The sequence below is a fragment of the Carassius carassius genome, chromosome 40 (genome assembly GCF_963082965.1).
Source record: "Carassius carassius chromosome 40, fCarCar2.1, whole genome shotgun sequence".
Classification (NCBI taxonomy): Eukaryota; Metazoa; Chordata; class Actinopteri; order Cypriniformes; family Cyprinidae; genus Carassius; species Carassius carassius.
This window is the reverse complement of record NC_081794.1, coordinates 3,080,317-3,092,725: the sequence shown is the minus strand read 5'-3', so window position 1 is coordinate 3,092,725 and position 12,409 is coordinate 3,080,317. Positions and strand designations below refer to the sequence as shown.

At 39.6% G+C, this 12,409-nt stretch overlaps 1 protein-coding gene across 7 annotated transcripts in view; it reads left to right on the top strand.

Annotated features, from left to right (window-relative positions):
* The window catches only part of LOC132121951 (protein shisa-6), a 55,432-nt gene that overhangs the window by 39,249 nt on the left and 3,774 nt on the right, over nucleotides 1-12,409 (top strand). For 2 of the 7 annotated variants that reach the window (XM_059531713.1, XM_059531711.1), the window contains 3 exons: nucleotides 6,824-6,886; nucleotides 9,028-9,048; nucleotides 9,673-9,825. The exons of 1 other annotated variant lie outside the window; for it this stretch is intronic. In XM_059531713.1, coding sequence (XP_059387696.1) covers nucleotides 6,824-6,886; nucleotides 9,028-9,048; nucleotides 9,673-9,825 — 237 coding nt within the window. The remainder of the gene's footprint in view (nucleotides 1-6,823; nucleotides 6,887-9,027; nucleotides 9,049-9,672; nucleotides 9,826-12,409) is intronic. 4 more of the 7 variants (XM_059531714.1, XM_059531712.1, XM_059531716.1 and 1 more) reach the window with 3 other exon arrangements.

The window sequence follows — 12,409 nt, the reverse complement described above, 5'->3', positions numbered from 1 at the left end:
CTCCGACAGACAGAGGAGCACACATGCTAGCGCAGGGATAAAGACAGTTTTGAATGATGTTACTTCTTATTAATTAAAGAAGACATCAGAAAAATCTGTGCTTATCTCTGTGGGCGACGTGATGATGCTCCTCACCAGAAGATCTTCTGCCGGAGTCCTCCAACCTGGTATGTGCAAGTCGAAGGGTCTATTTATGTGTTTGTACATGTTTTCTTCTTCTTGTTTTTTCTTGTGAGTTAAACTGTCATTATTACATTTATGAGAAGTAAATGAATAAAAACACATTGGAAATGCTCTGCAGGTACATTACTTTGATGTCCTGTTTAGTATGGGACCAACGTGTCTGGGTCAATGTCCATAAAATTGCTGAAATATCTATGATATTGCTAAATGATCCAGCACAGAGCTTTCCATCTTATCCCGAGAGAGGAGCTGTATCGTGACTCAATCAGTATGTGTTTGTCGGTGCAGCACAGCTTTAAAAGCAAATACACAAGCTTTATTTACCCATCAACCTACTGCTTCGAGAGCCAAAGGTTACTATGTCTCCAAATCCACAAGTTAATGATAAGAAAACTCTCTGGTAAAGACGATACACTGCAAAAAAAAAAAAAAAAGATTTCCTGGCACAGTATTTTTGTCTTGTTTCACAGTACAAATATCTGAACATTCTTAAATCAAGATACATTTACTTGAGTAGCAAAATGACTTCAGATATTTTGTCTTGTTTTCTGAAAAATTTCTCAAAATATGTCAAAGTTTTGCTTTGAACATGGTAAGAATAATCAACTTCATTCAAAAAGAAAACTATTATTTTTCTGACCCCACTGGCATTTTTTCTTCTTGTTTTAAGCACTCACTTATTTTTTATACATTTTTAAGAAAAGACAACTTCTTATCTAATGTCATTTCACTTCTCTAAAAAAATAAGTGTCTTGAATTTAAAGGAAGAGTTCACCCAAAAATGAAAATTCTGTCACTATTACTCACCCTCGTGGTTCCAAACCCGTAAGACAATTTTTTTTAAATCAGTGCTTTCTGATCCTGCATAGCAATGCAACTACCACATTCAAGGCCCAAAAAACTAAGTACATCGTTAAAATAGTCCCTGTGACATCAGTGGTTAAACCATGATTTTATGAAGCTATAAGAATACTTTTTGTGTGCACAGACAACCAAAAATAGGGACTTTATTCTTCAAGAGAGAATCACAACGCATGCATGTGATGCTGCTGATGCAGGAGCCTGTGTTCTGACATAGAACCTGGATGCACCGCACCTTGCATGCAAGCAGAAAATGCACAATACTGTCATGAACGTGTGGCGGAATCTGACACGGAAGAGAAGAAATTGTTGAATAGAGGCATTATTTTTTTCTTTGCACACAAAAAAAGTGTTCTTGTAGCTTTGTGAAATTAAGGTGGACTACAACAACCTTACTACCTTTCTGCGCCTTGGAATGTTCTAGTTGCTTTGCTGTCTATGCAGGGATAGAAAGCGCTTTGGTTTCAGCTCTTACGGATTTGGAACAAAATGAGGGTGAGTAATTAAAGGGTCAGTTCACCGGTTCTTTTGAGCTCAACGTAATGGCGTCATTGGTGATGATTGCCCTTGATTCAAGCCTTCGGTTTACCTGTGCTCATAACATTAGCACAGAATCAGTCCAGAATCAATCACCAAAAGAATCAGTTCGGTTCAGATGCTCTGTGTGTCAATCTGCTTCACACTGAATCACACATGCACAGTATCATCAGCTACTCGGTTCTCGAATTGGACGCGTCTGACAGAAATGGTTCTTGACTCGAGAACGAGTCAATCTTTCGTTTGTTATCTGGCTCGGCTCTGTGTTCATCTTCAGTTCTCTCTTCACAGCAGTTTAGTCAGTGTACTGTCTGAGTAAATGAATTACTCTGGGATATTGGTTTGTTTTAACTCAGAGGGAGTGTCAGCCACATTAAAAAAGTTAACCGCTTAAGTCATTTGTGGATTAATGCGTATTGGAGACGCGAACCATTTAAAACGATTCAGTTCGATTTGGTGAACTGGTTCAAAAAGATCGGGTTACATCGAATGATTCGTTCGCGAACTGGATATCACAAACTGCTGTGTTTTGAACTCTCTCACAACAGACACGGAAAAGAAGACAATGATGAATAAAGTCGTAGTTTTTGCTATTTTTGGACCAAAATGTATTTTTGATGCTTCAAAATATTCTAACTGACCCTCTGATGTCACATGGACTACTTTGATGATGTTTTTCTTACCTTTCTGAACATGGACATTATACCATACATAGTTTCAATGGAGGGACTGAAGCTCTCGGACTAAATCTAAAATATCTTAAACTCTGTTCCGAAGATAAACGGAGGTCTTACGGGTTTGGAACGACATGAGGGTGAGTTATTAATGACATAATTTAGATTTTTGGGTGAACTAACCCTTTAATGACAGAATTTCCATTTTGGGGTAAACTATCCCTTTAAGAATATTTAGATATTTGTGATGAAAAACAAGAAAAAAACACTGAGGAAGAGCAGTGTATGTGCTGTTATTAGGGGTCATATGGTGCTCACAGAGAACTCGATTGCAGCTCAATTACGCATTATTTATTGCAGGATGGGTCGAACTGTGCACTTCAGTGGGGAATTGCATTTTCATACATGTAAGACTACTATGACATTTCACAATTAAATGTTAACCGTTTTTGTCAGTGGTTAAATGCCAAACCACAGTGGCTTTCCGGCTCCGCGTATGTCAAAAACACAGGAGAAGGGCAAGCGAACTGGTTTCAAGCTGTCAGTGAGGACCATCGGGCCAAACCTCGATGACTTTATCATTAGAGCCTCTATCTAAAGCAGAGTCATATCTGTGCATTTTGAACAGGTGCATAAACACGCCCAACTTCTGGAAGGAAATGTGACGTTCTCGTACTCGCCCTCCCTCCCACTCATGTCTCAATCCCTTCCGGCCCCTCATTAGTCTGAGCATCATCACCTCTGGAGAGCAGCAGGCTCGAGTGGGTTTTCCAGACTATACGCCGCTCCCGTTAGGTTTTTATCAGGGACGATTGGGTTTCCTGTCATACGAATCCAGATAATTTAACAAAGGAACTCAGACAGATAGATGTATTTGGCTGTACTATAAGATGTGCTTGGCATGCCGAAAGCTTACTGACCTAAGATTTTGGCACGATGTATTCATCAAGGAGGCAGAAGCGTGTTGTTAATTCTCGTCAACACAGGGCTGGACCGGATGAGACAGAAGGGAATGAGCACTAGAGGCTACACAGCTGTTCATGCAAATATTCTCGCATGACCTTGTTTACTTGCTACTTCTTGTTTTGTTTTTTTGTTTTTTTTGCAATAAATGTTTGATTTGATTTGAACTTCATTTCCACAATCAGAGGAAATGTTAATCATGCCGTCATCATAAATGAACTTTTAACTTTTTTTCTATTCCAGGTATTGTTTAATATCTTGTTTCACGAGATGTATTATATGACTGCTGTAATTGTTCCAATGATTAAGACTGCCTATTGTGAGATTTATTATAAAGCACGCCAACCTCTTGTGTGCTCCTTTTGCGCTAATCATGGACTGTCTTATGATAGTGTGAAATGAAATGCACCCACAAAGATCTCATGTAAATGCAATGACAAACAGCAACCCCTTCGGATGATGTCGATGCATTTCATTCTCTGGAGGAAAAGCAAGAGAAATGTCAAATGACTGAATCATTGCTTGGCCATCTGGACATTACTATTCAAACTGGAATGAGAGTGTTGTTATCAGGTTATATTAGATGTGAAACAGGAGTATGTGCAAAGTGACGATTCATCAGCTGTAGGCTCTGGCGACGCTACCGTTTCGCTTTCAAAAGGCCAAATCAACAACATTCGTGGCGTCTGATTCATACAAAGTAAATTTCATTGCAAAACGGGCCAGATATTAAAAATGACGCGCAGCTTATGACTTCTAAAAGCAACTACACTGCTGTTAATGTCAGCGAGTCGCTCCAAACAGCTCAAGGTAACAATAGTTCTTCATGCGCTCTCTAAAATCATCAGCTTTTAAGCTATTAAAGGTAGTAAGTGTTCTTTTATGCTGTCATAAACTAGGCAAAACAAACATTACAACCTGCTGTCTGCTTCAGAAACATAACCCGGCAGAAGTACTGGAATAAAGATACCGCTTCACCTAATTGAGTTTGATATCAGACGGTGTTGCGCAGCCTCTCCTTGAGCTGGTGAGAAACTCTTCATTAACCTCGCGACACATTATGAGCAGTCGGCTCGAGCCCCTTCTTGTTGACTAAATGACCAGAGAGACTGGGGCCGAGTGAGCCTAAATTGGCACGTATGCTGAGAGAGAGAGAAAGACCACAGACCTCCGGCCCGCAGCCAGACTTCAACTAACCGCCTTCTCAAAAGCAACTAATTGGTCCCCAGATTAAAGCAGGATCACTGAACTGGACGAGGCTTCTTATTAATTAGAACTCAAGACTGCGCTTTGAGCTCTGGCTTTTTATCAGTGCTGCTGTGAATGTAGTGGACCTGAGATGTTTCGGGACGTGTGTGCCTCCTAAGCGCTCCTTGACTTTTAGTTGTCAGTTTTAATAAGCTGCTTTAGACATTGCAGAGGAGAACTTCAGACTAATTCAGTATTTCTCATCTCAGACCCTGGGATTGCTGCTGGTGCTGCTGGTGGAAGAGAAACACGTTCAATATAAAACAATAAAATCATGATTTTATTCCCTTTTGATTTGATTTATTCCAGAAACAAGATTTTCAGCCAGATTCCATAAGAGTTCTGCATGGGGGTCAATAAACAACAAATTGTAATTTTAGCATGGATTCTTTAAATTGATAAAAAGTGACAATCAAGATTATAATGTTATAAAAATTTAGTTTGAAATAAATGCTGTTCTTTGAACTTTCTTTTCATCAAAGTATCCTCAAAGAATAAAATGTCACAAATATTTGGCAGAACTACTGTTTTCAACATAATAATCAGAAATTATTTTTGAGTAACAAATCATCATATTAGAATGATTTCTGAAGATCATGTGACACTAAAGACTGGAGGAATGATGCTGAAAATACAGCTGTGCATCACAGAAATAAATTACATTTGACTATATATTCACATAGAAAACAGTTATTTTAAATAGTAATAATAGTGCTGTATTTACTGTATTATTATTTTTATAATATATATATATTTGTAAATACATGCTGCCTTACTAATCAAAAGAGACTTATTTAATTAAAGTTAACTTATTGACCTCACATTTTTTATTGATATTATAAAAGTTTATTTGAGAATATTAACTATTTTCTACATATAATATTTTATTTTATTTTTATCCAAATATTATTTTTAAATGTTATAAATAAATATCATTGTAAAGTATATTGGGATGTCCTAAAGTAGTTTGGTTGAGAGTCTTGGTCGTCTGTGAAGGTTAAAGAAGCCTGTGACACAAACATTTAGTACTATTGTACTAAATCTATATTGTATACACAGTAAACACACTACAGGGAACCATAGCTACAGGGTAAAAACACCCCTATCTCATTGAATAACTGCAATGATTGACTCCATTCTATCGAAACAGGGGTCTTCACTCATCTGAGCTCCATGACAGATGTAAACGGATGTTGAACTAGTCACTCTAATGCATTTTTAAACAGGCACAACAGCAGATATCCAGACGAGCATGACGCTGTGCTCCCTCTAGTATTCATCCATTTATCACGGGCGCTTCATGAGCCCATCTTTGCCAGCTCAGAATGGCTGCCATTCATCACTGCTCAGCACACCGTGGTCCTCACGCGCGGATGCTGCGGTCCATCTCAGCCCATCACAGAGCCGTCGCGCCAACTGCATCAGCCTCCCACCGCGCTAAACACACGCATGCACAGACTTCGTGATAGATGACAGAGCAACTTTAGTCCTGTAATAGAGCTCCTGAAAGCAGAGAAAATAGAAATGTCAACACTTTTCAATGATGTGCAGATGATGATGGTTCCTTAACTAATGCATATCGTCATATGCAGCACGTCCATTATTGCTGCAACTTATGACTGCAACTGCCAATTTAGTAAATGACAGGTTTGCTTTTCTGCAGCTGTTGGTGAGTGATAGAGCATTGTATCGCTGAGATTATGGCCATCATTCAATAACTGTGCCTGCATGAGCAATTAACAAAAGTGGCTAATTTGAAAATATACAGTTTGCTGTCAATGGATAACACATAATTAGTGTTTTCAAGTATCAGTGATTTTGTGTAAACATTGTGTAATTGAGTTCATTTGATATTTAAGAGTGATAACAGCAAGCATTTGACTTTTATTAACTAATTAAATAAATATTTGTAAAAAGCTGGTCCACTAGTGTTGATTGTACATGTGTTGTTTGTTGCTGATGCTTTTTTGGTCATATGCTTTATGTGCACTATATAGCCAAATGTATGTGGACAGGCTTGGCTATTTTAGGCACACACATGCTTAAGCAAATTTTTTCTATTTCAGCATGATAAAGGTTTAGTGATTCTGGTGTTTAAAGGATCCACTCGGCAAACTAGGATTCACTCCCTATTTAAAGCCCGGGCTGCTGTAATCAAACTTGAAACAAGCCCATATTGCTGGTCCACACGCTTTCGGCCATGTAGTGCATGTGACACTGCTTTTCTAGCTATTAATGTGCTTCCCTTTTTGCTAAAGGCCTTTTTTCCCTATGGAGCGATCACGCTCTGGATTACAATCGATCATGCTTGCCTTTACTTTGCAACCAAATCAGACTTGTCATTGCTTTTTCTGCAGGGGCCCATCAACATAATTACAACCATCTTGGTCTCAGTAGCCCAACTCGAACTCCTAAAAATGGTAAGAACCACATTCCTCATTTAACAGCACCATTTCACGAGAGTAGTCTTACAGTCGAATGCTTTTCACTGATTATTTGTGTTAGCATGCCTACAAGATCAGCTGGTGCTTTGAACAGGTCAATGGCGTTGTCCATTTTCATCATCATCACTACCATGAAACAAACCGAGGATCTTGATTTGAGTCAATGGTCTGGAGAGGACGCAATTTAAAGCCAGACATGCAGTGAATAACTGTGCTTTCCTGAGCCTCTCTGACATGCTAAAGCTTATAAGTCTGACACCTGGAGCTCACGTTATATTTTTGTGAACTGAATTGAGACTTTTAGCGCACTCTGTGCTCAATTCTTCAAAGCGCTATGCCGTCTGTGTTCAGAGGACAGCATCCATTCAAACTCATGCCTCAAAACTATCATCATCTTGCTCCAGAATGTATTATTGAAGGTATGAGAGCAGGGATCGGGCTGTTGTTAAAGCTTCCAGCTGAAGTTGCTGTAATGTGAGGCTGGAAAGCTTCACACTAGTGAGCAGAAATGCTCAGCTTGTTAGCGCTGATTAAATCCCTGCCATTGGTGAAGCACTCGAGTCTGGCTTGGGTTGGTGGAGGATGGGTGTCTAAAGATGGAACGCTTTCCCACCCAACAAGCTTCAAAGGCTCCCCAATGGATCCCTGTTTTTATGACAAAGCCTGTTACTGCATGCACACAGAGCAGCTATTTCACTGCATGAAAAGAGATACTCTTTCCATATTGCTGTGATTTATAATGTCTTATGCTTATAAAGTAGTCTCTCTGAAGCTTCGGTCAGCTCAGCCTGCAGTCGGCTTTTGTCAAACCTTTTAGCGTCCAAGCAGAAATCATTCTCTTAAGAGCCTGTGCATTATTTTGTCTAGCAATATATGCTATTAAAAAGAAAGAATATTTAATGAAATAACAAATAAATACATATAATGCATACCTGAATGTGAAACTATGTATCTGCTGAGTAAAACTATTTCAGTGTGAAAAAGATGTGAGAAAGGTCCCAATTAACTCTTAATAATCAAGCCTCCGTTGTATAGTATCATTACATATAGTTCAATAACAATACACTACTGTTTAAAAGTGTGTGTGTTTTTGTATTTTTGTTCATCAAGGATGCATTAAATTAACCTAAAGTGACACTAAAGGCATTTTTAATGTTAAAGTAGATTTCTATTTGAAATAAATGCTGTTCCTTTAAACCTTCTATTCGTCAGAGATTGCTGAAAAATAAAATGCATCACGGTTTCCACAAAAATATTGGGCAGCACAATAGTTGATAATATAGTATCATAATTGATAAAAATCAGAAATGTTTCTTGAGCAGCAAATCAGCATATTAGAATGATTTCTGAAGATCATGTGACACTGAAGACTGAAAATTCAGCTTTGATCACTGCAATAAATTACATTTTAACACACAGTTGTTTTAAATGATAATACTTTGTCACAATATTGCTGTTTTTACTGCATTTTGATCAAATACATGCAGCCTTGGAAGAGATTTCTTTCAAAAACATAAACCAGAAGAAAAATCTTTTGAATTGTAGTGTATATGTTTTAATATATACACTTAAATATACAGTGCTCTCCAACCAGTTTGGAAATGCTGTAGGAAAGGTGGGCTTTTGGACAATACCTAAAGCCTTGTAATTTTTTGATGACTTTACTTTGCAGGACAAACTGAACTCTGAAATTGGCCATGTTACTGCTGCTACCAGTATATAATAAACTTGTTGTTTTTTTGTGATAATTGCCCAAAAGCCCACTCTTGATCCAAAAGTGTTTCTAGTGGACAGAAAATGAAGTCGGTTTAGCTGTGAACAGCAGTACTGCACACATGCTCCACACATCTCCACCATCCACATCACATGTTCTCGTAGTTTGTCTGGTTTCACCACACTGTTGCTGTGAGACCCGTCACATTTTGTGGACACTGTTCTCTACAGCTGGTGCAAATAGTCACTCTGATAAAAAAGCCCAATTCAAACTGCCATTTCACGAAGCACGATCATTACAAGAGCACGGGAAAACCAAGCAGCCCGTCCCCAAATCTATTTCATCTGCTCTCTCCACATAGTGCTGTTATTGAACTGCGTTCTTTTTCCCTTGAATTGATCAGCTCACAGATCTCTAAGGCATGGTAAGTTATCTTCAACATCATTGATTCTCAATCTTTCCTCTTTCTCCTCCTCCCTCCAATGAAGATGAATGTTTTTCACTTCACACACCACAAACAGCTGAACCCCATGGCATGAACTGAACACTGAGTGCAAAATGCTGTTGTGTAAACATTGCTTGTCTTTCGTATCTCCCTACCCGTCCTGTCCCGTCCCGTCCACCCACTGTGCGAGCGTCCCACCAGCTCCCTGGAGTGTTGTCGCCTCCCGCCCCGTTCTGCTGCGCTAGTCACAGCCCTATTTTTAACCAGGGCTTGATCCTCAGCCTGCCCAGACTCAGACTGGCGTGACGGGCACGCAGGGGCCGCCGCACACATCACATCAAATCAGTCACCCAAACCGCTCCTCCGTTTTCAATGAGATGGCCGATCGAATGCCATTGGTCATCGTGGCACTGCGACTCTGGTCTTTTTATAGCCACCTAAACCCAGTACAGACGTTCCCCACCATCCCTCTTCACAGTAACATGTCAAATGTGTGCAGAAAACCTAAAAACAGAGCTTCCATTTGATAATGGAGATGTTTGCATTTGTGATTTTGACTTTGCCCAGTTAAAGATTGGATGGTTTGTTTTGTCTTGCCCGCAGAGAGCACCCGGATGAACAGTATCCTCACCTCACAGACTGAGCCATACGATTTGTCCTTCTCGCGCTCCTTCCAGAGCCTCTCCCACCTCCCCCCATCCTACGAATCTGCCGTGAAAGCTGACCTCAACAAATACTCCTCGCTCAAGAGACTAAGTATGTCCTCAGCTCTGCTAAGCATGATCTTTCTTTAGGGGTCTCAGGGCCGGTGACACAGCGCAGAACCGGGATCTCATGTACACGTGACAACTGACAGTTTAGCCTTAGCAAATATTGTTCTGTTTGTTTTATTTTTAGCTAAACTTAAAAAAAGGGTTTGTTTGTTAACATTAGTCACATAGAAAAATAAAGTCTCAGTTGTGAGATGTAGAGTTGGCATTACAAAAAAGTGTTGATGTAAGAAATTCATGCTCTATATTTTGTTAATATTAATTAAGAATATTATGAAATAAGGTCTCAATTAAAGTTTCAATTGTGAGATACAGAGTATCAAGTAATTTTCGCTTCATTATATTTTTTGTAACACTTTAAAGTTAAAGCATCAGTGCACAACTCTTTCACAGCAATTTATTAATTTTAGCTTCGTTCATTTCTACATACAGTATACTAATAACGTATCATGAACGAACATAAATTAAAAGCCATAAAAAGCATATCATTTAGCATTAATCTAGACAATGAATCCTGAGTACATTGTTAATTCAGTTATTGCATATCATATTTTCTGTGGGTTGTTCTAAGTGTAGAAAATTCTGAAAGTGTAAATCTGGCCTGCAACTGATTCTTAATGTGGGAGATTTGGCAATTTAGCGATGCACATTTGATGGTGACAACTGAAAAGCAATTGAAAAACGAGGATCCTTCAGATCCCAGGAAGCAGTCGGACTGACAAAAGCTGCTCCTGCGGTGTCCTGCCACTCCATCACATCAATCAGCGAGTGTTATTTTCTGTCCGCTGTGCAAGCTAATCAGCAATCAGCATTTGAGCAAGATGCATTGTTTCCCGCGATTGTGACGCCTGTGTAAATGCATTCATGCAGCTGTCTTTGTAAACACACTGTATATTTGGTTCTATATGTGGAGTACAATCACTGTAATGTGTGACGTATGTGTGTCTGTGTGGGTGTCTCGTAGGCCAGCGCTCGCAGCTCACCACTGGGATCAGAGCCTTCATTTTATCTCATCAGGACTGTTAGTATGCTTCCTCAACAGGCGGCCATTACCCGCTACCACGGATTCGATCTGAATCTGATATCACTGAGTAAAGCTTTCTCGTGGCCTTAGCCCTATCGTATTGATTCAGTTAGTGGCAGGTTCTTTTGCTGTGTAATAAGGTCTCAGCTCATTATATTCCCTAAGTGAAGAGTAAATTCCCTTGAGGCTTGTGTAATTGCATAAAGAACGCCTCAGATCACTCCTGGCCCTGAACCCAGCCGAGGCTGGGGAAATTGACAGCACCACTCATCTGCAATTCTTCCGCGTCCGCCGAGCCTCCACCAGTGAAAACATGCGATCATACACTAAACTATTCATGGCAGCAGACCCTCCTTAAAACTGTCCTGCAGCAGCGCCTCCACCAAATCTCAGATATGCCTCTGAAGCAAGTTATTTGTTGTGGGGTGTAGCCGAAAGGCTTAGCTGTTTCTTTTGGAGCTTCAGCAGTGTTTTGCACTGACAGATCGTGTTGGATGCAGCCAGCAGGCAAGAGCTGAGCACTGTGCCGTTTCCATGCGGCAGAGTCCTGTTAATAATAACATCACCAGCATCCTCCTCGTTCTCCTGACGTTTATTTTGCTAATATCCACAAACCTTCAAAAGGAGACTCCTTTATGAAGAAAGATGAATTTAATCTTTAGATGAATTATGTGCCATTAATTTCCCTATATAACACAGCGTTCGTCCTTTCGCGGAGCGTGAGATGAATGGTTTTATTTTGCTCTTTTATCGCCAAACAAACTGAATCTAATCCCCTAAAGAGATGCTGCTTCAGATGTCCCACAAAAATGACTGCCACTACCTCGAGCTGTGAATTACTGTGCAGTTTTTTTTTTGTTTTGTTTTTTCGCAAAACTCTCATCACAGTTATTCGATTAATTCTCACTAATAGAAAGATTTGTGGCTGTAATTTTGTTTGATACACTCCTTTATTGCATTCGCTTCGATATTACTGGGCTCTAAATGTGTGAAGAAATCTATCAAGTGTAACAGAGATCTCAAGGACATCAGCTCCCCCAGAATGTATTCATTACACCTCCAAGCAGAGGATAATTTCATTATTTCCAGTTCTAATCATGCAGTTCGTTACAGTACAGTCGCTGGCGGTCCGGACTGTCCTGAACGTATTTGTGTCCTGAAGCTCTCAAGCTGTGATCAATCTTCAAGACAAAAGCAAGTCTCTGCGATTTAAAGTATCTTCTAAATCTGTAATCTGATGCAGTCCCAAGCATCAGATTACAGACATATATATATTCAACAAGAGAAATGGTTACAGTTTATTTCAATAGTCCACTTTAGACATTCTACTAACTTTACATAGCTTTGCAATTACATGTTACATAATAAAGAGTTCACACTGCATGACTTTCAAAGTCCTTGGATCACCATTGTTTTTACACTGCATGACTATCTGGGGTAGCATTCAGTTGCTGCTGTGTTCACATAGCATGATGGATTGGCGACAGGAGGTTACACACTGCATGACTTTCCAATAGAAACAATCACTGACAATTCTGTCTTTCCA